Here is a 24,341-nt window from a genome sequence, read left to right on the forward strand (position 1 = left end):
CAGCACACAAACAAGAGAACTGACAAACTAGAGAAGGTTCTGGGGGTATTAGAATCCTTTGAGATCTTTGAATATCAATTCATGTAACCTCAGAGAGCTATAGAAAGACCTAGAGAGAGTAACTCTTGGTTCACTTTTCCCTTATCAGTTTGAGGAGGTGATTTAATCTACCTGAAGTCAGCCTTAGAGAAGGTAGGAAAACACCCACCTTTATTCAGTGTCTTCCACCTCCCTCTCCAACAGTGCTCTCCCTCACTCTCTTCCCATGGCAGGGTTCTGCCATCTACCCTGCATCATCTTCTCCAGGGTCTCTGTACCCACCAACTTTCAGGTCAGTATCAGCAGTGATGTCCTCGCAGAGGTAACTATTTTAAGTAGAAAACTCCAATGAAAGGAAATAACTGCCAACATAGATACTAAACTCCAGAAAAATATCCTTCAAATTTCAAGGTAGGTTAGACTTCCAAATGGTAGAATAGCTTGTACCACACAGTAAAACTTTCCACTGATGATAAGTATAAACTGTGGAGAAAATATGAAAAACAATCATTTGAAGGCCGTAATGAGCAACCAAAAGCAGAAAGGAAAGTAGAATCAACTCTTTTTTTCTTTTTTATTATCTTTTAGTTTTTTTATTTTTGGAATCAACACTTAAAAGAATTGCAGTAGGAGTGATTTATGTATGACTTTTATTCTGGAAAAGCTCTCAGGTACGTGTGTTGTGGAGTGATTGTAGCTCAAATAGAAAGCCATAGTCTCATTGGCTTGATGAATCCAAGAATGGAATTTAGGGCTGCCAAAGCAGATGGAAACTGAGGGGAATGTCTATGGAAGGAAAGAAATTCAGAGAGAGGAGCATCAAAATCCACATATCAACTCTTTCCTAATTCTTGGCTCCCCTCCCCTGAATTCTCACATACTGGGGAGACTCCAAGAAACCAGGCAGAAGATAACAGCTAGAAGGCAGAGGGGAATGAACTAAAATTTTTCTACTGCTTACTGCAGGAGAGACAGAGTTCACATTTTGAGTCCAGCCAAGGTAACAGCCTGCCAGAACAAAATCAATAATCTTCAGGAGAGCATAACAGATTCCAGATTTCCTATAAAATATCATTTATAATGTCTACCATACAATCAAAATTTACAAAACATGTAAAGAAGTAGGAAAATATGACCCATAGTCGTGATTAAAAAAAAAAAAAAAAAAAACACCTAAGAGAGAATAATCCTGAGTGGCCAAAATGCTTAAATAGCAGGCAAAGACTTTAAAGAAGCTACTAGATATATGTTTGGGGACTTCAAACAAAAAATCTAGCCATCATGAATAAAAAGATTAAGAATTTCAAATTAGTAACAGAATATAAAGAAGAAACAAAGAGAAATCATCAAGATGAAAACTAATTTTTAAAATAAAATATTTATTAAATGGCTTAACAGCAGACTGAAGACATCAAAAGAAAGGATCAATCAAACTGAAGAGAGATCAATAGAAATGATCCAATCTGAAGAACAGAGAGAAAAAAGACTGGGAAAAAAAAAAGAATTTGAACACAGCCTCAGTGACCAGTGGTACAGTATTGATTGATCTAACATATATTTAATTGAGTCCCAGAAGCAGGGAGTGGGGGGAGTGAGAAGAAGCAGAAGAGAGAAAGAGGGAAAAGGAGAGAGAAGAAGAGAGAGAGGAGAGGAGAGGAGGGGAGAGGAGAGGCAGAAAAAATATTTGGAGAACTTATGAATAAAAATTTCTTCAAAATGGTGGAAAAGATGATGCTACAGATCTGAGAATTTTAGCAAACTCCAAGAATCATAACAAGGCACATCACAGACCTCAGAGAAGTGTGGGACACAGCGTAGTGTAGTAAAACCAAAGACAAAGAGGAAATCTTGACAATGGCTAGAGAAAAATGACACATCATAAACAGGCAACCAGCAATATAAATGACCAACAATGGATAAGAAAAGGCAACAGAATAGCCTCTTTCAAGTGCTGACAGAAAACAAAGAACCCAATATTCTATATCCAGAAAAATTATTCTTCAATAATGCAGGCAAAATATAGACATTTTTAGATAATTGAAAAGTACATGAATCTGTTTCCAGCTGATATGTACTACAGGAAATGCAGGAAAAAAATGTTCTTTAGGATGAAAGAAAATGATACCAGATTGAAACTGAAAGCTATAGAAAGAATGAAGCACAATGGATATGGTACATATGGGTAAATATCTAAAAATAGATGTTTTTCTTCTCTAAATTTATTTGAATGCATATAACAATTAAACTATTATGAATTTATAATGTATGTAGATGCAATATGTGACTATAATATAAAGGTGGATTTGTATATATGACTAGCCTATCACAAGGTTCTGCTGTTTTACAGGAAGTGGTACAAGATTAACTCTAAGCAGACAGTGAAAACTTCAGAATTAAAACTGTGATCCCTAGAGCAAACACCAAAAAACTTAATGCAAGGAAGTTTAGCTAAAAAGCTAAAATAAGATTTATAATGAAACACCCAACAATTCAATTAACCCTAAAGAAGGCAGAATAGGAAGAACAGAGAAACAAAAAGAAAACCAGCTGGGATACATTAAAAAGTGGAAAAATGATAAACAAATAAAATATATATAAAGCTTCTAAAAAATCATCAGAACCTATCTTCTTGACCTTGGAATAACCAAAGATGTCTTAGGCATGCCTAAAAAAAATTTAAAAATGTATAGTTTGCACTTCATCAAAATGAAATAATTCTGCTCATCAAAAGATGATGTTAGAAAAATGAATCAGTAAGTGACTGGCAGAGAGAAAATATTTGTAAAAAAAAAAATTCCACTTGTATCTAGCATGTATAAAGAATCCATAGAAGCCAGTAAATGAAAAGCAAACAATTTCTTGCCTTAAACCTGGACAAATGATTTGAAATATATGCAAATGACCAATAATGAAATGTCACATGAAAAAGAACATAATTAAAGAAACATCAGACAAACCCAAATGAGAGACTTTCTGTAGAATAACTCTCTAGTACTATTAAAAACATGTCAAGGACAGGAAGAAGGCCAAGAAACTACTTCAGAGTAGAGGCAATATATGATCCAGGACTGATGAATGAGGAAGTGCTATAAAAGTCATTATTGGGACAAATGACAAAAGTTGCATACAGACTGTGGATTACATAACATCACATCAATTTAAAATTTGCTGATTTTGATCATTGTAACTATGGTTATTTAAAAGAATGTTCTTGCTCTTTGGAAGTACATATGTGATTTTTCCAGCTTACTAACAGATGGTCCAAAAAATGGTATAAACACATAGATATTAAAACATATAAAAAATAAGGATATATCAAATGAGGCAAAATGTGAAAAATTGGTTAATCTGACTAAAAATTATATGATAAATTCCTTCTACTATGTAACTTTTCTGTAAATTTGGTATTCTATCAAATAAAAAGTTATACAAAAATTATACAAAAAAAGAGAGAGAGGGAGAAGCAGTAATTTCAGAATGATAGTGTGAAGAACTTGGTGAAAAGTCTTGACTCACACACAGAAAAAAAAGCAGGCAATAGAAACTGCCTTTAGGAGGGCGCAGGTGTTGAACTCCTCAGACAAAGCCTTCAAAGCAGCTATTATACATGTGCTCAAAGAAATAAACAAAGACATGCTTAAAGAGTTAAAAGAAGGGATGACTACAAGCTTATCAAATTGAGATTATTAAAATAGAGGTAGAAATTATAAAAATAAACAAACTGAAATTCTTGAGTTGAAAAGTACAATAAGTGAAATGAAAAATTCACTGAAGAGGTTCAACAGGAGATTTGAGTTGGCACAATAAAAAATCAGCAAATTTAAAAATAGATCAATAGAGATTATGTATTTTGAAGGAAAAAAATAAACAGAGCCTTAGAAAAATTCACAACAACATTAAATATACCAATATTCAGAATGGGAGTCCCAAAGGAGAAGAGAGAGAAAAATGTAGAAAAATGATTCTCTGAAATAGTAGCCAAAAACTTCCCAAATTTGAGGATAAACAGTAATTTACATATCCAAGTAGCTAAAAAAAAATCTTCAAGTAAGATAAACACAGAGATCTGCTCCCCGACACAGAGTAAAAATGTGAAAGCTAAAGTGAAGAGAAAAACTTGAAAGCAGCAAGAGAAAAAACGACTTATCACGTAGATGAAAACCATCATAAAATTTACAGCTAATTTCTTATCAGAAACAATGGAGGCCAGAAGGCAGTAGGGTGACATATTCAAAGTACCAAAAGAAAAAAATTGTCAACCAAGAATTCTGTATCCAACAAAGCTATCTTTCAAAATTGAAGATGAACTAGAGATATTCAAGATAAACAAAAACTGAGATGATTTCTTGCTAGCAGACATTTCTTACAATAAATATTAAAGGAAGTTCTTCTGCTCGAAAGCAACACCAAGCAGTAACTTGAATCAACACAAAAAAATCAGAAGCATCAATAAAGGTAATTTGTAAGAAATTATGAAAGATTGTATAATTGAATATTTCTTTCATTTTTTTCTTATAGCTGATTTGAAAAGCAGTTGCGTAAGATGGTATTAAAAATTGCATTGTTGGCACTATAACATATAGCAATGTAGTATATTCTACAATAACAACCAAAAGGAGAAGGGTAGAAATGAGGTTTTTGTAAATTTTTTAAACTTCATATTTTCCTGATGCCTCAACATCCTCACAAACAGGCTGTGACCATTATGCCCAAACAATGAGGTGCACCAGTGTGAGAAGGCTGGTCCCTGCAACAAGTTTCCCTTCTTGTCCCCTGACTATGACCTAGCAACACATTCAAATGGACCAGTAAGATCCTCTCATGATTCTTGCAGGTTTATTCCACCCTGACCCCTAATAAAAGCACTTGCCCAGGGGTCCACACTATTAACGCCCCGCCTGCTCTGTTAAGTCTGCTCCCTAGGAGCTCCTCCAATATGATCCCATGCGTGGTGGCATACCATGCCTCCTTCTCTAGGACCTGTGAGTATAATAAATCCTTTAATGGTATCTGTCTCTCCAGGTGCAATTTCCATAGTCATGTTGGAATGATCCTTAAACACCACAAAAAGGGAACTTATTACCCCGTTTACAACACAGCTACATTGGAGTAAGAAAATGACATCAGATGGTAACATGATCCACAGGAAAAAAGAAAGAAAAACAAAAATGGCAAAAGGTTGGTATATTTTGTACCAACTCTATAAATATATTTCGGTTCTCTCTTCTATTAGTTTCTTTAAAAAACAGAAATTGATATAAAAAAATCATTGTTGGGTCTATAACACACATAGATGTAATACAGATGACAATAATAGTACAACAAATGGAGCAGGTAGTAAAACAACTAAGGGGTAATGTTTTTATATCTTACTGGAACTAAATTACTATAAATCTTAAATTGATTCTGATATATTAAGATGTATATTATAAGGCATAGATCAGCTACTAAAAAATAACAGAAGAAAATGGAGTTAAAAATCAATAAGAAGGCCAGGCGCAGTGACTCATGCTTGTAATCCCAGAACTTTGGGAGGCCAAAGTGGGCGGATCACGAGGTCAGGAGTTTGAGACCAGCTTGACCAAATGGTGAAACTCTGTCTCTACTAAAAATACAAAAATTAGCCAGGCATGGTGACTTGCACCTGTGAACCCAGCTACTCAGGAGGCTGAGGCAGGAGAATCACCTGAACCTGGAAAGCAGAGGTTGCAGTGAGCCGAGATCACACCACTGCACTCCAGCCTGGGCAGCAGAACAAGACTCCATCTTAAAATATAATAATAAGAAGAAATTAAAATGTATGGCAGACAATATAAACTTAAAGCGAGGTAGTAAAGAAGTCACAGAAGAAGAAAGTACTCATGATATAAATAAAAAACAAAAAAGCAAAATGGTATTTGTCAATTTAACCATACCAATGACATTAAATGCTAATGGTTTAAATGATCAACACAAGATAGAACAAATAAATAGAAAATAAACAGTGATATAAGAGACCTGAACAACCCTATACAACAACTAGACCAAAGATGTGTGTGTGTATGTATGTATGTATGTATGTATGTATATGTGTGTATATATGTATATCTAGGTATCTTATCTACCTATGGAACATTAACAATGATACCATACACTCAGCCGTAAAACAAGATTAAATAAATTTAAAAGAATATTTCATACAAAATATATTCTCCAACCACAACAGAATTAAATTAGAAATCAGAAACAATTTTTGGAAGTTCATAAATATGTGGAAATTATGCAATGAACTCCTAAATAACAAATGAGTCAAAGAATAAATTATGTGAAAAATTATAAAGTCCCTTGAGATGAATTAAAAAAAAAACACATAACATACCAAAACATAGGTGATGCAGATAAAACACTGCTTGGAGAAAAGTTGTGCTTATAAACACCTACGTGAAAAAGAAGAAAGAGCCGAGGGTTCTGGCTCACACCTGTAATTCCAACACCTTGGGAGGCTGAGACAGGCAGATCACATGAGGCCAGGAGTTTGAGACCAGCCTGGTCAACATGGTGAAACCCCATCTCCACCAAAAATACAAAAATTAGCTGGGTGTGGTGACCCATTCCTGTTATCCCAGCTACTTGGGAGGCTCGGGGATGATAATCTCCTGAACCTGGGAGGCAAAGGTTGCAATGAGCCCAGACTGCACCACTGCACTCCAGCCTGGGTGACAGAGTGAGACTCTGTCTTAAAAAGAAAGAAAGGAAGAAGGAGAAGGAGAAGGAGGAGGACGAGGAGAAGGAGGGAAGAGGGAGGAAGAGGGAGGAAGAGGGAGGAGGATGGAGGAGGGAGGAGAAATGAGAAGGGAGAACAGAGAAGGAGGGAGGAGGGAGGAAGGAGGAGGAGGAGAAGAAAGAGAGGAAGGAGGAGGAAGAAGAGAAGGAGAAGGAGAAGGAGAAAAATCTCAAATCACTATCATAACTTTCCACTATATAAAACTGGAAAAAGAAGGGCAATCTAAACTGAAAAGCAGAAGAAAGGACAAAATAAATATTGAGCAAAAAATAATGAAATAGAAAATAGAAAAACATTTTAAATAATCAATGCAACAAAAAGTTAGTTCTTTGAGAAAGTCAATAAAATGAACAAACCTGTAACTCTACTGACCAAGAGTAAAAGAGAGAAGATTCAAATTGCTAAAGCCAATAATAAGAGAGCATCACTACCAATCTTACAGAAGTAAAAGGATGCATTTTAAGGGAATATTATGTATTGCTGTAAGCCAAAAAATTAGACAATCTAGATGAAATTGACAAATTCCTAGAAAGACACAAACTACTGAATCTAAGTCAATAATAAAAAGAAAGTTTGAATAGACTTATAATAAGAAAAGAGATTAGTAATTTTAAAACTTTCCACAAAGAAGAATCCAGTCCCAAATGTCTTCACTGGTAAATTCTATCAAACACCTAAAGAATTAACAGAAACCTTTCCCTTCACAAATGCCTCTCAAAAATATAAGAACAGGTGACACTTTCCAACTCATTGTGAAGTCAGTATTACTCTAATACCAAAACCAAAAACATCACAATAAAGGAAAATTATATACCAATATCTCTTATGCATATAAGCACAAAAATTCTCAACACAATACTAGCAAACTAAATTCAGCAAGATATAAAAGTAAGTTTTATCTCAGAAATGCAGGTTGATTTAACATATGAAAACTAATTAATGCAAAAGCCATATTAATAAAATAAAGAACAAAAATCCCATGATCACTTTAATGGAAGTATAAAAAATAAAGATGCAAAGCTCCTCAACAGAATACTGGCAAAATTAACCCAGCAACATATAAAAGAAAGTATACAGCATGACCAAGTAGGACTTATTGAAGAATGCAAGGTTGGTTCAACATATGAAAATCAATGCAATAAACCATATAACAGAAAACTGACAACTATTACATTATTATCTCAGTAGATGCAGAAAAAGCACTGGACAAAATCCAACATCTCTTCCTGATATAAACACTTAAATAAACTAGGAATTGACAAAAGCTTCCTCAGCACGGTAAAGGGCATCTATAAAAAACTACAGCTTACATCATACTCAGTGGTGAAAGAGTGAATGTTTTTCCCCTATGGTAAGAAAAAAGACAAAGACATCTACTGCCACACTGATAATTAACTTTGTATTGGAGATTCTTGACAGGACAAACACTGAAGTGAAATAATAAAAAGCACTGAGATTGGAAGGGAAGAAGATAAACTATTTCTATTTGTAGATGACATGATCATGTACATAGATAGTTGAAGGATCCATTAAACCACTATTATAACTAAAGTTTGCAAGGTTTCAGGATTTAAGACCAATACAAAAAAAAACCAATTGTATTTCTACATATTGGTGATGAACAATCCACAGGTGAATTTAAGAAAAAAATGCATTTAAAATGCTATCCAAAAGAATAAAATAAGAGTTAGTTTAACCAAGGAGGTAGAACTCTTATACACTGAAAATAACAACAATGTGGAAAAAAATTAAAGAAGATGTAAATAAATGGAATGATGTCCTGTGTTCATAAATCAGAATGTTATTAAATGGCAATATTTCCCAAACTGATTTACAGAATCAATGCAATCTTTATAACAAATCTCAGCTGAATTTGGGGCAGAAAGTAACAAGTTGATCTAAATATTTCTGTGGAAATGCAAGGAACCTTGAGAAGTCAAAATAATCTTGAAAAATAACAAAGATGGAGCACTCACACTTTCCATTTTCAAAACTTACTGCAAAGCTACAGTAATCAGGACCGCATTGTACTAGCATATTGGTAGACATGTAGTTCAAAAGAACTATATGTCAGAGTCCAGAAATAAATGCATACTCTTATGGCCAACTGATTTTCAATCAGGGTGTCAAGACAATTCAATGGGGGGAAATCGTCTTTTCAACAAACCATGCTGGGAGAAGTAGACATCGACGTGCAAAAAAACAATGTGTACTCTTATCTTACACTATACATAAAAATTACCCCCAAATGGCTCAAGATCTAAACGTAAGTGCTAAAACTATAAAGCTCTTAGAGGAAAACAGGAGTAAGCCTGTCATTTTAGGTTAGGCAATAATAACTCGGATGTGACTTCAAATGCCTCAAAAGAGAAAATAGATAAGTTTGACTTCAACATTTTAATTCAAAGATTCTCGAGAAACTGTAAAGATAATTACCAGACTAGGGAAAATATTTGCATATTGTCTATCTGACAAAGGATTGGTATGCAGAACATAAAAAGAATTCTTATAACTCAATAATAAAAAGACATCCCATTTAAAAACAAAGGATCTGAACAAAATTTGTACAAAGAAGGCAAACTTACACAAAGAAGGCAAATGAATGGCTAATACATGCATGAAAAGATGCTCAACACTCTTAGTCACTAGAAAATTGTAAATCAAAACCATAGTGATGGCTCACGCCTGTAATCCCAGCACTTTGGGAGGCCAAGGCAAGTGGATCACTTGAGGTCAGGAGTTGGCGACCAGCCTGGCCAACATAGTGAAAACCCATCTCTACTAAAAATACAAAAATTAGCTGGGTGTGGTGGTGCACACTTGCAATCTCAGCTACTCGGGAGGCTGAGGAAAGAGAATTGTTTGAAACTGGGAGGCAGAGGTTGCAGTGAGCTGAGATCATGTCACTGTACTCCAGCCTGGGTGACAGAGCAAGACTCTGTCTCAAAAACAACAACAAAACCACAGTGAGTTCCTACTTCATACTCACGAGAATGACTACAATAAAAGAGATAGATAATAACAAGTGTTGCAAGGTTGTGAAGAAATTGGAACCTTTATTCATTGCTAGTGGAAATGTAAAATGTAGCAGCCACTATGGAAAGGCTTGGCAGTTCCTCAAAATGCGAAACATAAAATTATCATTCAGCCCAGCAATTACATTCCTAGATATCTACCTCAGGGAAATAAAAACATATGTCCATGGAAGACTCTGAGAAAATGGTAGCATAGAAAGCACCAGGAATCTGTTTCCCCACTGTTTCTGCTAGTGCAATTGCACTAGCAGAATCTGTCTGATGTTAACTATTTTGAGACTTTGGAGTCAACTGAAGGCTTTTAACTTCCAGGGGAAAAATTGGAGGGTACATGTAGTTAATTTCTGTCAATTTCAGCTCTTAGCACAGTGGCATCCACCCAAGCACCCCCCACCACTTCTCCAGTTCCGTGGTAGGCACCTGTGCATGTGTTCCAGGAGCAGCTTGTATGCAGCTTGCAGAAGCCAGACTGAGCAAAAAGGACCCTGTCCTCCAAACACTGGGGATCTATCCTCTGTTGCTGCTTCTGATAATAGAGGTACAGACAAAGAGGTGGTGGCCATTGTTGTTGCACCTCTCCCCATTGGTGCAACATTCCCTCCAGTCCCAAGTGACTCCCTGCGGATTTAATGGGCTGGTATCCTTTTTTTCCCTCAATTTTTCTTGTTTCTCATTCTGGGAGCCAGATATCAAAGACTAGGCTACTCGAAAGTATCTGCACGTGAGGTGAAATTAGAAAGTCTCGTGCATGCCTGCAAAAAAGGCCATCTCAGGAAAGATCTGGGAAAGCCTTAAGTTTACACTTCAGACAGATTATCAGCACTAAGACTGCCTGTAACAATTAAAACAAACAAACAAACAAAACCCAAAAATCCAAACCAGCAAACCCTGGTAAAAGGAGATAAACTAATTTCCAGAGTTACCATACTATTAGACTCTAATATCCAGTTTTCAACAACAAAAAAATCACAAGGCATACAAAGGAACAGGAAATATGGACCATCAAAGGAACAAACCAACAGAAACAATCTCCAAAAGAGAGCTGATGACGGGTCTGCTAGACAAAGACTAAAACAACTATCTTAAAGATGTTCACCAAACTAAAGGAAGATGTGGAGAAAATCAAGAAAATGATGTCTGAACAAAACTGAAATATCACTAAAGAGATTTTAAAATCTTAAAAGAAACCAAAAAGAAATCTGGGAGATGAAAAGAATAATAACTGAAATGAAAAATTCACTAGAGGAATTCAAAGGCAGATTCGAGCAGGCAGAAGAATCTGCAAACTTGAAGATGTTACAATGGAAATTATCAAGTCTAAGAAACAGGAAAAAAAGATTTGAAGAAAAGTGAACAGAAAATAAGGGATCTGTGAGACACCATGAAGTGGACCAACATACACATTGTGAGAGTTCCAGAAGGAGAAGAGAAAAAGAAATGGGAAGGGAGAATATTTGAGAGAATAATGGCTGTAAACTTTCCACATTTGATGAAATATACATTATATATTTATACATTTATATGTTTATAGATACATATATCTATATATACATTTATATATTTATTCATTTATGTGTTTATACATACACACGTTTATACATACACACACATATGATGTTTACATGTGTGTATGTATAAAACATCCATTTAGCGCAATGAAATCCAAATAGGATGAACTTAAGCCCACACCAAGACACATTATAATCAAACTGTTGAGAGTCAAAGAGAGAGAATCTTGAAAGTAGCAAGAGAGATGTAACTTGTGACATACAACAGATCTGCAATAAGATTATCAGTACATTTTTTTATCAGAAACTTTGGAAGCCAGAAGGTAGTAGGCTGATATGTTCAAAGTGTGAAAAGAAAAAAATGTCAAGCATGAGTCCTATATCTGGCAAAAGTATACTTAAAAAGTGAGGGAGAAATTAAGACATTCCCAAATAAATAAAATTTGAAGGAATCTGTTACTACTAGACCTGTCCTGCAAGAAATGCTAAAGAGAGTCCTGCAGGTTGAAATGAAAGGACACTAGATATTAATTTGAAGGCATATAAAGAAATAAAGATCTTAATAAGGGTAAATATATGGGAATTATAAAAGCTAGTATTATTGTAAAAATGGTTTGTAACTCCATTGTTTTATATTTTACATGATTTAAGAGACTAGCACTTTTTTTAAAAAAAAGGTACAGGCTTTTAAAACCAACTTATGATCATTCAATTTATGATCTTTTGACTTTACAATGGTACAAAAGTAATACCCAGTCAATAGAAACCATCCATCTCTTGCAATGCTGGGCAGTGGTACCAAGCCATAGTCTCCATAGCCGCGCATTTTCAACTCAACGGTATTTTCAGCTTATGATGGGTTTATTAGCACATAACCCTATTGTAAGTCAGGGAGCATTTGGAATTATTAGTCTCAAAACTAGATTCCACCTATATGAGGTACTTAGAACAGTCCACATCACAGTGTCAGAAAGTAAAATGGTGGCTGCTAGGGGCTGAGGGAGAAGAGATTAGGAAGTTATTTTTAAATGGGTTAGTGTTTCAATTTTGCAAGACAAAAAGAGTTCTGGTGGATAGTGATGAAGATTGCATAACAATCTGAATGTACTTAATACCACTGAACTGTACACTTAAAATGGTTAAGACGGTAAATTTTATGTGTATTTTTGCACAACTAAAAAATGAAAAAAAAAAAGCACAAAAAAAATCTATGCACCAATGTTCATAGCAGCATTATTTACATAATAGTCAAAAAGTAGAAATAACCCAAATACCCATCCCTGGATAGATAGAATAAAAAACGTGAAATACATGTAATAAAATATTATTCATCAAGAAAAAGGAATAAAGTAATGATATATGCTATAATCTGGATGAATCTTGAATACATTATCCTAAGTGAAAGAAGGCGGTTGCAAAAGGCCATATGCTGTGACTCCACTTATGTGAATGTTCAGAATAGTCAATGCCACAGAGACACAGAGTAGATTAGTGGCTGCACAGAGCTGGGGAGAGGGATGCTGGTGAAGGGCGGGTAGAATGTGAGGGACTGCTAATGGGCACAAGGTTTCTTTCTGAAGAGATGGAAATGTTCTAAAATTAGATTGTGTTCCTTGGTGCACAACTCTTTAACAATAACCCATTGATTGTACACCTTTTTTTTTTTTTTGAAATGGATTCTCGCTCTGTCACCCAGGCTGGAGTGCAGTGGTGCGATCTCAGCTCACTGCAACCTCCGTCTCCCAGGTTCAAGCAATTCTCCGGCTTCAGCCTCCGGAGTAGCTGGGACTACAGGCCCTGCCACCACACCCAAATAATTTTTGTATTTTTAGTAAGACGGAGTTTTGCCATGTAGGCCAGGCTGCTTTTGAACTCCTGACCTCAGGTGATCTGCTGGGATTACAGGCATGAGCCACCTCACCTGGCCGGATTATACACATTAAACAGGTATACTTTATGATATGTAAATGATAAGTCAACAAAGCTGCTGAAAAAGGATGAAATAAAGACATTTTCAGAAAAGAAAAGTTGATACAATTTGTTTCCAGCAAACTCACACTGAAACAACTATTACAGGAAGAGGGATGCAATCTCGTGAAGTCTGGAGATGGGGCAGGAATAGAGACAACACAAATGTGGGTAGATACAAACATCAACAAGAGGAGGAGGAGATGGGTCGGACTCCAACCCAAGCCTTGTGCACACCGGCAGAACGCGTGCCTCAGTCCTGCTCTCCCTCCACCAATAGCACTCCATTTCCTTCCAGCCCAGGGCCTTTGCAGATGTTGTTCCCTCTGCTTGAACTTGATGTTCCCTGCCTTCACACTCCACTTTGGTCTTACTCCTCCTACTCATCCTTCAGATGTCAGCTTTCTTTCTACTTCCCCAGGAAGATCAATCTGTCCCTTCAAAATGTGTCAAGACCTCCCGTGACATATTGTGGGAGCCCCTGTATTTTTTGTTGAAAAAACTTACCCATTTTACACATATACATCTTTGTGTGATTCTTTGATCCATTTCCCTTTACAGATTCATGCCTGGTTACATTCCCTATACATTTAATCAATTTTTCCTTTTCCTGGGGAAAAAGATGAAAATAAATTATGACTTAACTATTGTTCTCTAGTGAGTCACGCCAAGATCTGCCTGTACCTTTTTTTAGAAAAATAAGTTTCACATTACTGAAGCAAATGGAATGTGAAATGCTTGCAAAGTTCCTGTGAGAAATCTCTGTTCAAAAATTGTGCCAGCTTGCTGCTTAATGATGTTATTATCCTCAAAAGCAGAGGGACTTGACAGCTGTACCCACCCCAAAGACGCAGGGCATCAAGGCTGGACCTCACTCACTGCAGCTAACTCTTTCTCCCTGAAGGTGTCAGAAGACTTCCTGCTCTTTTTTTTGAGACAGAGTTTCTCTCTTGCTGCCCAGGCTGGAGTGCAATAGTATGACCTCAGCTCACTGCAACCTCCGCCTCCTGGGTTCAAGTAATTCTCCTGCCTCAGTCTCCCAAGTAGCTGGGATTACAGATAACTGCCACTGACCTCAGGTGATCCACCAGCCTCAGCCTCCCCTCCCACCTCCTGACCTTTGAAGCTGTCACCCACTTGTGTGCGAAACTTTCTCTGTCCACCTGTCAGAAAGGACAGCGAGGACAAAGAGACAGATCTACTCTGACATACGAGAGAAAAGCAAGCAAAGAACTCTCATAATCGAAGGGCTGAAACCAGAGAGTATTCAGATGCTAAGTGACAGAGCTCTAAGTGAAGCAAGAACTTGGCTGGTCAGATTTGAAGTCTCTTATCATCCTGTAGTTAATGTTTATCTGCTTTTTAAAAACTAAAGTAAGGCTTGGCTTAGAGAAAGCCCCTTTCTTGCTAAGTAGGTAAAACCGGAAGACTAACTCCATGACGAGAGATAACGTGTCACCAGCATGGAACTGCTACATGGCAGTGCTCAATAAATATTGTTAAATGAATGAATGAGCAAATGATCCAGAGGCACTTATCAGTAACACCTGCTAAATCCTGCTAGATGAAAGAATCACTTCTTTTTTTTTTTTTTGAGACAGAGTTTCACTCTCGTTGCCCAGGCTAGAGTGCGATAGCGTGATCTCAGCTCACTGCAACCTCCTCCTCCTCCTGGGTTCAAGTGATTCTCCTGCCTCAGCTCCCAAGTATCTGGGATTACAGGCATGCACCACCATGCCCGGCTAATTTTGTGTGTGTTTTTTTTTTTTTTTTTTCAGTAGAGACTCGGTTTCACCATGTTGGCCAGGCTGGTCTCAAACTCCTGACCTCAGGTGATCCCCTGCTTCGGCCTCCCAAAGTGCCGGGATTGCAGGTGTGAGCCACCGTGCCTGGCAGAAAGAATCACTTCTTAGTGATCACCCAGCACATTAATAATGCCTCAAGGACAGAGTTCCTTCAAAATCTATGACTCAGCTAGACATTGTCACATTTCTTTAGCCTGAGTTCTTCTCGCCTAGTGTCTTTCTTTAAACATCACCTATCCTATAGCCACACAGAGCTGAAGTCTGCTGGGCTTTGCAGACCCCTCGGTTTAGGAGTGAAGGAATATAGACGCAGAGGAGGTCCCTGCTTAGAGGCCTGGTTTGCTTCCCCAGGCTTCCCCTTGGCCATGGGCAGGGAAGGGACAGTGAGGGCATCTAGAGAGAATGGCAGGCCACAACCTGCTGGGCTGCTTCTTTGCAAGGAAATACTACAGCTTCATTCCAACACTCAGTCATCCATGAGATAAACAGCATAGCTTATAAGAATATAAATAGTATCTTATGTAAACTACACTGTTTTTTAGAAACTACCTACATAACAGTTGATTTAGTGGTATTCAGAGTCCCTATAAATGGACAAATTCAGTAACTTAGCTAGGCATGCATACAGCTATCCAACACAGTGTAAGCTTATATATATTCACACACGGGTCTATGTTCACATGAGCCACCTAAGCCTGCACGAACACTGAATACAAGCCATGTCTTAGACTGCAATGCATGACAGCTCTCATAAAAGCAACCTGTTTTCATGCATCCAGAGCTGAGTGTTTTCATATGAGATTTGAAAAACATTAGTTTAGACATTTTCAGGTTATTAGAGTAAAAAAAAAACTATCAGAGACTTTTACAAAACCATATTTCAGAAATAGCTAAGCATCAGAATTCATAACCTTATTTTAGAAATTCTATTTGCATAATTCTTGGGAAGATACAATATAGATTCATTCTAATGCTGGGGAGTGTCTTGCAAAGAGGCCATCTAACTTGGCAACGTTTAGTCTCTGAGCGAGAGCTCTAACTTGTGCTGACTGCAGCACACATATGTGACAAACAGGACACTGAAGCCCTGGGCACAGTTTTACAAGGGCTGGGTTATTTTTAACTTCAGGAGTTTAATGAGGTAATATACTCCATTTTTTTCTATGCATATATCTCCCAAATAATGCTTAATTTATCTAGAATGCTACATTTATGACTGACATTTCTGCAGCATAGCAGATGCGGAGCTGAATTTGTTTTTGTTTTTGTTTTTTCAGTAGGAAATAATGCTCCAAAGCTGATTACCAAGACATAACATCACCACTCTATCCTGGCCCATACAAAATGGGTGGAATCAGGCACTGAGGTTTCATTATTAATAAAAAGATTTTTATGAGACAGTAACAATGATGACTACTTACATGCACAGGGCTTTACCCAGTACAGGTCCTGTCTTCACAAGGAATCCTTGAGTTGTTGGGTTACTACTCCTTTGTAACAAAGTTCAACCATTGTGGAAGACAATGTGGTGATTCCTCAAGGATCTAGAACTAGAAATACCATTTGACCCAGCAATCCCATTACTGGGTATATACCCAAAAATTAGAAAACATTCATTTATAAAGACACATATACACATATGTTTATTGCAGCACTGTTTACAATAGTAAAGATTTGAAATCAACCCAAGTGTCCATCAGTGATAGACTGGATAAAGAAAAAGTGTTACATATACACCATGGAATACTATACAGCCATAAAAAGGATGAGTTCATGTCCTTTGCAGGGACATGGATGAAACTGGAAACCATCATTCTCAGCAAACTGACACAAGAACAGAAAACCAAACACCGCATGTTCTCACTCCTAAGTGGGTGTTGAACAATGAGAACAAATGGGCACAGAAGGGAAACATCACACACCAGGGCCTGTCGGGGGTAGGGGAGCCAGGGGAGGGATGGCAGGGGGTGGGGGTATTAGGGAGGGCTAACATTAGGAGAAATACCTAATGTAGATGATGGGGGGGATGGATGCTGCCAACCACCATGGCACATGTATACCTATGTAACAAACCTGCACGTTCTGCAAATGTACCCTAGAACTGAAAGTATAATTAAAAAAAATACCTTCAAAGCATTTTTAATCTCTCAGAGAAAGCATTTTTTAGAAACAAAAAATAAAATCAAAATTAGGCCGTTAGAAAAAAAAAAAGAAAGTGAGGATTTGAGGATGGACTGTGTGCCCCAACTCCCCAAGCACCCCCTAACCCCTGCTGCCAGGCAGTGGGTGGGTCTTTCCAAAGAAGCAACATCAATTTCCCAAGACCGTCCACCCAGCTCAAGTGATGCACAGATTTAACAGTCACCTGTACAGACGGAGACTGCCCTACTGGGAATTTTCCACCTGAAACACAAATCTGTTTATTTATGCTAAGCAAATGAACTTTAATCAAGCCATAGCTCTACGTCCCTCTCCACCACTGTGCACAGACAGCCAAACACCTTCCAGGCATACGGTCACCGACAGCAGGACAAGATGACTCTGGGCAGGGCCCCTGGCTTTTGCTGTGCAGGAGCTCAGGCAGAGCGTCTCCCAAGGCTGTGGCTATCAGGTGAGCACAAGTCCTTTGGTGCTGAGCTTTAGGTAGTGGCATAATTGACATCCTTAAACTTTGACCTCGGCTGCCTTCTCTCCACTCAAAGCAGCCCTTTGCCTGCTTCCATGGTGAGTGCAATCAACAACACTATGGAGATCCCAACTGCAATCACGGGATGGTAAGAATGACACACTCTCTCACCCAGCCCTCCTCCTCTTTCCCTCTCCCTTTCTCTTTATGAATATGTGTGTGTCATGAAGGAAACAAAGAAAATCCTTATTTTGCTCCAGAATTTACACAACTCAAGGAGATGAAAACTCTGTAAGGAAGGAGGTCTTAAACATTCTAGAACATAAGGTAACACACACTGCAAGTTATCCGCAGGCCTCAGGGGATGGTGGCCATCCATGCCCTGGTAGTCACGGCCTGGCCTCCCCTCCCTCGAATCTCTCCCCCACCACTTCTTGGCTCTTAGAGGGCCCACCTGGGATCAGGCCTGATGCACTGGTAAAAGGCAGCCATCCTCTTGAGCGTGCTGTGAGCCTCCGGCTCTCTCATCCTCCTGGAAGCTAGCAGCAGGGAGAAGAGTGGGCCTCCCTGTCCTCTGAGTGGCCTAGGGCCCACAGGTCACCACTGGTTGCTGATCGCGAGCCCTTGTCCCCATCTCCCACAGAAGCACACATGGGCCAAAAGGAAGTGGGGCTTCTGCCAAGCCCAGCCCTCTTTTGCCCTGTGAGCTCCTTGGGCGGGCGTACAGGCACACAGCAGAAGAGGCCGTCTAAGAAACACACGCACTTCCGCCTTCCGCTCCAATCCCTGAAGGCCAGGATGGGGGTGGCCTGGCTCTGTAGGGAGTTGGACTTGCCTCCCTGTGATTGGTGTCCCTGCCGAGTTGCTGGGGCTTTGTTGACTGTGCTCACCATGGAAGCAGGCAAAGGGCTATGGCAGGTGAGGCTGCATTCCCCATCTGAGGAAGGGCAGGGCCCAGGAAGAAAGAAGAATGCTGAGAAAATCCGAAACAGCTTCTGAGCCAGACACACCCAGACCCAGGGCTCACCTCTCTCATTCCAGCACCAAAACTACACGGCCCCTCCTGCCCCACCTTGATGTCCACTTGCTATCTCAGTGTGAGGGACCCTGTGGGAGGCATATTCGTCTCTGCCCTGCACATTTGCGCCCCAGTTTGAGTTTTCTTTTTACTTTTCCTTAAGGGCCCATCGTGTTACCTTGGGTCCTTGATATATTTTGTGAACTGCTTTCCTGGGGGGACCTGCTTGCCCCGCTCATTGTGGCACTGATGGGATTTCCAGCCCTCCCCGCTGGAGCCCACACCTGGCAGGTGCAGGGGCCACGCCTTCCCAAAAGAAATCACCTACTCAACCTGCCCAGCTGGCTCCCCAGCCACCCCACATGACAAAGTCACTTGCCCTCGTGGCTCCTCTGATTACCTGCAGCTGCCACTTCAAAATAATAGACTCCTGCAACCAGCATCACAATGCCACCTGACTCAAGTTCCTCCCAAATCTGATGGTTGCCAACTGCAACCGGTACAGTCAGCAGTTTCCAGGCAATATCTGGAGTGTTGACAGAGGGCTCTGCGTGGCAGGTGTGATTCTATATTGCTAAAACTCAGGAACAGGCAGCAGCAAGGGCGACTTCTGAAGATGCTTCCGAAAGAGTCCTAGCTTGCTTTTCTGTTTTCCAAAATGCAACTGCATACAGAATTCTACTCAAACGGCCTACAATTTAAATAATAAAGCACAAGGAATACATTTGATATGACAAGAAAGCAGTGAGTTCAGAGGAGAGCTTGGATGATAATCCCCGAGTGTTGGCTGGGTGCAGTGGCTCACACCTGTAATCCCAGCATTTTGGGAGGCCGAGGTGGGTGGATCACCTGAGGTCAGGAGTTCAAGACCAGCCTGGCCAACATAGTGAAACCCTATCTCTATTAAACAGTGGTGGTGGGCACCTGTAATCCCAACTACTCAGGAGGCTCAGGCAGGAGAATCGCTTGAACCCGAGAGATGGAGGATGAAGTGAGCCGAGATCGCGCCATTGCACTCCAGCCTGGGCAACAAGAGCGAAACTCCATCTCAAAAAAAAAAAAAAAAAATCACCGAGTGTGCTGAAGGTAGTTTATATACATTTGCCCTTTGTGCAGTTAGAGTTTGCAGCCCACCGTGTTCCTGCCAACAACTTGGCCTTCTCCCGGGGAGAGGGCCAACTAGCTGGTGGAGAGTTCCCTGTCTCCTAGGGGGTGGTGCAGAGGCCCATGCAGCAGAATGGATTATTGAAGGGACAGGGCCTGGGCCCCAGGGCTGAGGTCTCTAAGGACTGTGCCAGCCAGCAGCACTCTCTGCCCAGTGGCACGAGCTGGCCAAATCCTACAAGGCCCACACTGGCAATTCCACCCCGCTCAGTGGGCTGGACTGCGCATGTAGCCTGCCTCTGCTGCTGGCTTTGTCCTGTGACCTGCCTTCTGTCAGCAGCAGGGTGCCCTCAGGAGCCTCTTCAGAACTCTGTCCCTGTGGAAGGCCAGCACGCAGGACATGCCCAGCACAGAGTGGCCCAAAGTTCCAATGCGACACCACTCCACACTGAGACAAACCTCCCGAGGGGAGGCAAGTCACATCGTGTGAATTCCCAGGGACCAAGAGATGCGCTGAAGAGTGGAGGTAGCAAGACACCTGCAGGCCTTGACATCTCTCACTGGCCCCTCCACCACCTCCCAGCGTGCTCTCCACAGCACGGTGCATACATGTTAACTCTCTGCTCAAATTTAAGGAGCAGAAAATTTCAGGAGTTTTCTCTCTTTGCCCTCCTTTGCTGTGGCCAAGCCATACGTTCCCTGAGACATCAGAGAACCAAATGAAAAGGTCAACAATACCCATATGCATCTATTAAAATATCCTGTGCAAGCACATCTAAGGACTTTGTGACAGGACCTCCTTAGGCCCTGAGCTCATTTCATTCAAAGGAAAGGAAATGAATATTTATTAAGCACATCCCAGGTCTCATTTAAAGCTCACAACCAGCTATGAGTTAAATGGTCCATCGTTTTTTTTTGTTGTTGTTTGTTTTTTTTTTTTTTGCAGGTGAGGAAATAGAGGGTCTGAGCAGCTGAGCCACCAGTCTGAGATGACTGTGGCAGTAAGTGGAAGATCTGACCCTGAAATCAAGGCCTGTGCCCCTGCAAGTGTGAGCTCTTCCCTGTGATGGCAGCTGCCCCCCAAGAAACCCTGGCCAAGAGTTTGAGTGACCAAGCAAGCTACATCCATTCTTGGCTAGAATCTGGCAGCATGTATCAAAACCTGCTGCTCTAGCAATTTCACTTCTGGGGAATTTGTCCTAAGGAGATAATCCAGCGTTCTTATAACAGTTTCCTGGAAACATTCTAAAGGCTCACCAGTAGGAGACATAGGCAGGAGACCAGACATAGCATCAGGACACAGCCATATGAGGGACGTTATCCAGTCACTAGAAATCATGATACAAGAAAATATTTAGTGACATGGGACAATACCCACCATACATTGCAATGGGGGAAAAATCAGCTATGACAGACTTCTAAGAGTATGCAATAGCAAAGTCAGAGAATCAACCTGCGTGTCCATCAATGGATGACTGGATAAAGAAAATATGGTGCATGTACACCATGGAATACTACACAGCCTTAAAAAAAAGAATGAAATCATGTCCTTTCTAGCAACTCAGATGGAGCTGGGGCATTACCCTAAGTGAAACAACTCAGAATCAGAAAATCAAATACCAGGTCCGACGCGGTGGCTCATGCCTGTAATCCCAGCACTTTGGGAGGCCAAGATGGGCAGATCATTTGAGGTCAAGAGTTCAAGACCAGCCTGGCCAACATGGTGAAACCCCATCTCTACTAAAAATACAAAAATTAGCCAGGCGTGGTGGTGCATGCCTATAATCCCAGCTACTAAGGAGGCTGAGGCAAGAGAATTGCTTGAACCTGGGAGGTGGAGGTTGCAGTGAGCCGAGATTGCACCACTTGCACTCCAGTCTGGGTGACAGAGTGAAACCTTGTCTCAAAAAAAAAAAAAAAAAAGGAAGGAAAGAAAATCAAATACCACATGTTTTCACTTATAAGTGGGAGCCAGGCAAGGGGTACACATGGACATAAGGATGGAAACAACAGACACTGGGGACTCCAAAATGCGGAGGGTGGAAAAAGTATTTATTGGGTACAGTGTTCACTCTTCGGGTTGTGGGTACACTAGACGCCCAAACCTCACCATTATATTATACAATATATCCATGCAAAAAACCTGCACGTGTACCCCCACAGTAAAAAATTTAAAAATAAATAAAATAAAAGTGAAGATGTATCCCCATCATTTGAAGCACTTGCTTGGCATGGATTCTGCTTCAGTAAGCCTGGGCTGCAGCCTGAGATGCTTGCATTTCTAACGAGCTCCCAGGTGATGCTGACCATGCTGCCTGTGGACCTTCCTTGGATGAGCATCATGTGTGCAAAATGATGTCTGCAGTAAGAACCTGTTTTCATTTTTTTGAAAGCTCTTAGTGCATAGAATAAACAAAGGAAGGATCACAAAACAATGCGAACTGACATTATCTCTGGGTCATGGAATGATATGCATTCACGCTTCCTAAGTTTTCTGACTTCGCATGCATTTTGTTCATGATTAGAAGAAGCTTCAATAGTTTCTTTTAAAGACAAGGCAGTGTGATGTAAATAGCCTGGGATTTAGGGCTCGGATTTGGGGTTATGCTGCTTCCCCTCTCTGAGGCTCAGTTTCCTGACTTGGAAACCTCAAGCGTAAGTGGTTGTGAAAATTGAAGCAGATCCCATGTGTAAGTTTCTATGCAGTGCCTAGCATACAGAAGGAACTCTTGATGTCAGGACCTGCCTTCTCCACTGCTGGGAACAAGATCTTGTGTCTATGAGGGGCAGTTTCTGTCATTTTCACAAAGTACTTTAGCAGCAGCTCCCTTGTCTGTCTCCACATCAACTCTGTGACAGAGGCTGGAGGAGAAGCTATCACTGTAGAACTTGAGAGCAACCTACCTGCCGAAGGCAGCAAGGCAAGTCAGCACGGCTGGCCTAGAACCTCTGTCCCCAGAACACAGCTTCCCTTCTAGGCTCCACTACCTCTAATGTACCCATTGCATGACCCATACACAGGGACCACAGTGGCTGAGCTCTGACCCCAGGGTGGGAACAGGCCCACTGCTGAACTGCCTGGGACAGGGACACAGAACTGAGGTGTCTCTGGGCCTGCCAGGAAACAGGCTAGGGGATGCCCCACATGATGTGCCACTTAGCCCACCACCCCTCTAAGAGGAACCCTCACTCACTCATGGGGACATTACAGTGTGCTTTTCCTCATGGAATATTTTGAACATCTAGTCTGTTGAAATAACTCCACAATTGACTGGGCATGGTGGCTCATGCCTGGAATCCCAGCACTTTGGGAAGCCAAGGCAAGCAGATCACCTGAGGTCAGGAGATCGAGACCAGCCTGGCCAACATGGTGAAACCCCATCTCTACTAAAAATACAAAAATTAGTTGGGCATGATGGCACATGCCTATAATCCCAGCTACCCAGGTGGCTGAGGCAAATAATTGTTTGAATCCCAGAGACTGGGCCACTGCACTCCAGCCTGGGTGACAGAGCGAGACTCTGTATCAAAAATAAAAGAAATACTCCACAAGTCTGCTACTGGTAAATTCTTTTCAGCTACAAATGCAGTCAATCAATTATAGTCCCAAAGCCCAACTGAGCACTTAAATTACTTAGATCAGTTATTTATAATGGTCAGAAACGAATTAGATAATTTCAGAATATTCCCTTTGCTGTGTGTTGTTCAGGGTGAACTTTCACAAGTGATACCTGCCACATATACGTTCTTTTCTCACTGACTATCCCAAAGTGATGCTATACAGAACCCAACAACCATCATGGCTTACACTGACCCTGACCAAAATCAAAACAGGAAACCGCAAGTGCAGCCCATTTACCACACGGATGTTTTTTCCAGTTCCTTCCAGGTGCACGTGGCTCTGTGGGAACACCAGAGTGAAACCCGAGGGTCGTGCTCTAGCCAGGAGTCAGGAGGCTCTGCACAGGCCGCTGGGCAGAATCACTGCACCTTGCACCTCGTGGGGCCAGTCTCCCTTCACGTGCCTGGGCGCACCCCTCCCAATGTCCAGGAGGCAAAGAACAGTCATCGGAGAACTTGTTCTTAAAGATGGGACCTGTGTGGTGACCTCCTCCATGGCCTCCAGAAATCCACATTGTGGAACAACAAGGGATTGCCAGAATCCCTGGAAGATTTCTGGGCAAGGGATGGTGATGGAGCCAGTGGTTCCTTCTGTTCTGGTCTTGGGTCAGCCCGGTATTGTCATCATCTGTCACCCCATCACCTCACCATTAGAGGTAGCCCAAGGCACAGGGGACAAATGCTGGTGTTTCTACAAAGAAAGACTATCCTCACTACTGATCACTTCCAAGGGGTCACAGAGACAGACCCTCAGCTCGTGAAGGCAAACTAGGCTCACTTCAATTCTGTCCCTCTGGCCATCTCTAAGGAAAGCAAGACATCCTCTCCAAAACAATAGCAATGCTCCCCACAAA

The 24,341-nt window shown here is 40.6% G+C and overlaps 1 protein-coding gene across 1 annotated transcript in view; it reads right to left on the reverse strand.

The window, feature by feature from the left end:
• Positions 1-18,364, reverse strand: part of CRACDL (CRACD like) — a 75,125-nt gene extending 56,761 nt beyond the window's left edge. The window contains exon 1 of the mRNA XM_064371278.1: positions 18,199-18,364. Coding sequence (XP_064227348.1) covers positions 18,199-18,272 — 74 coding nt within the window. The 5' untranslated portion in view covers positions 18,273-18,364. The remainder of the gene's footprint in view (positions 1-18,198) is intronic.
• Positions 18,365-24,341: the final 5,977 nt, after the last annotated feature.

The sequence above is a fragment of the Aotus nancymaae genome, unplaced genomic scaffold (assembly GCF_030222135.1).
Source record: "Aotus nancymaae isolate 86718 unplaced genomic scaffold, 86718_ANA_hifiasm-v0.15.2.pri h1tg000131l, whole genome shotgun sequence".
Taxonomy (NCBI): Eukaryota; Metazoa; Chordata; class Mammalia; order Primates; family Aotidae; genus Aotus; species Aotus nancymaae.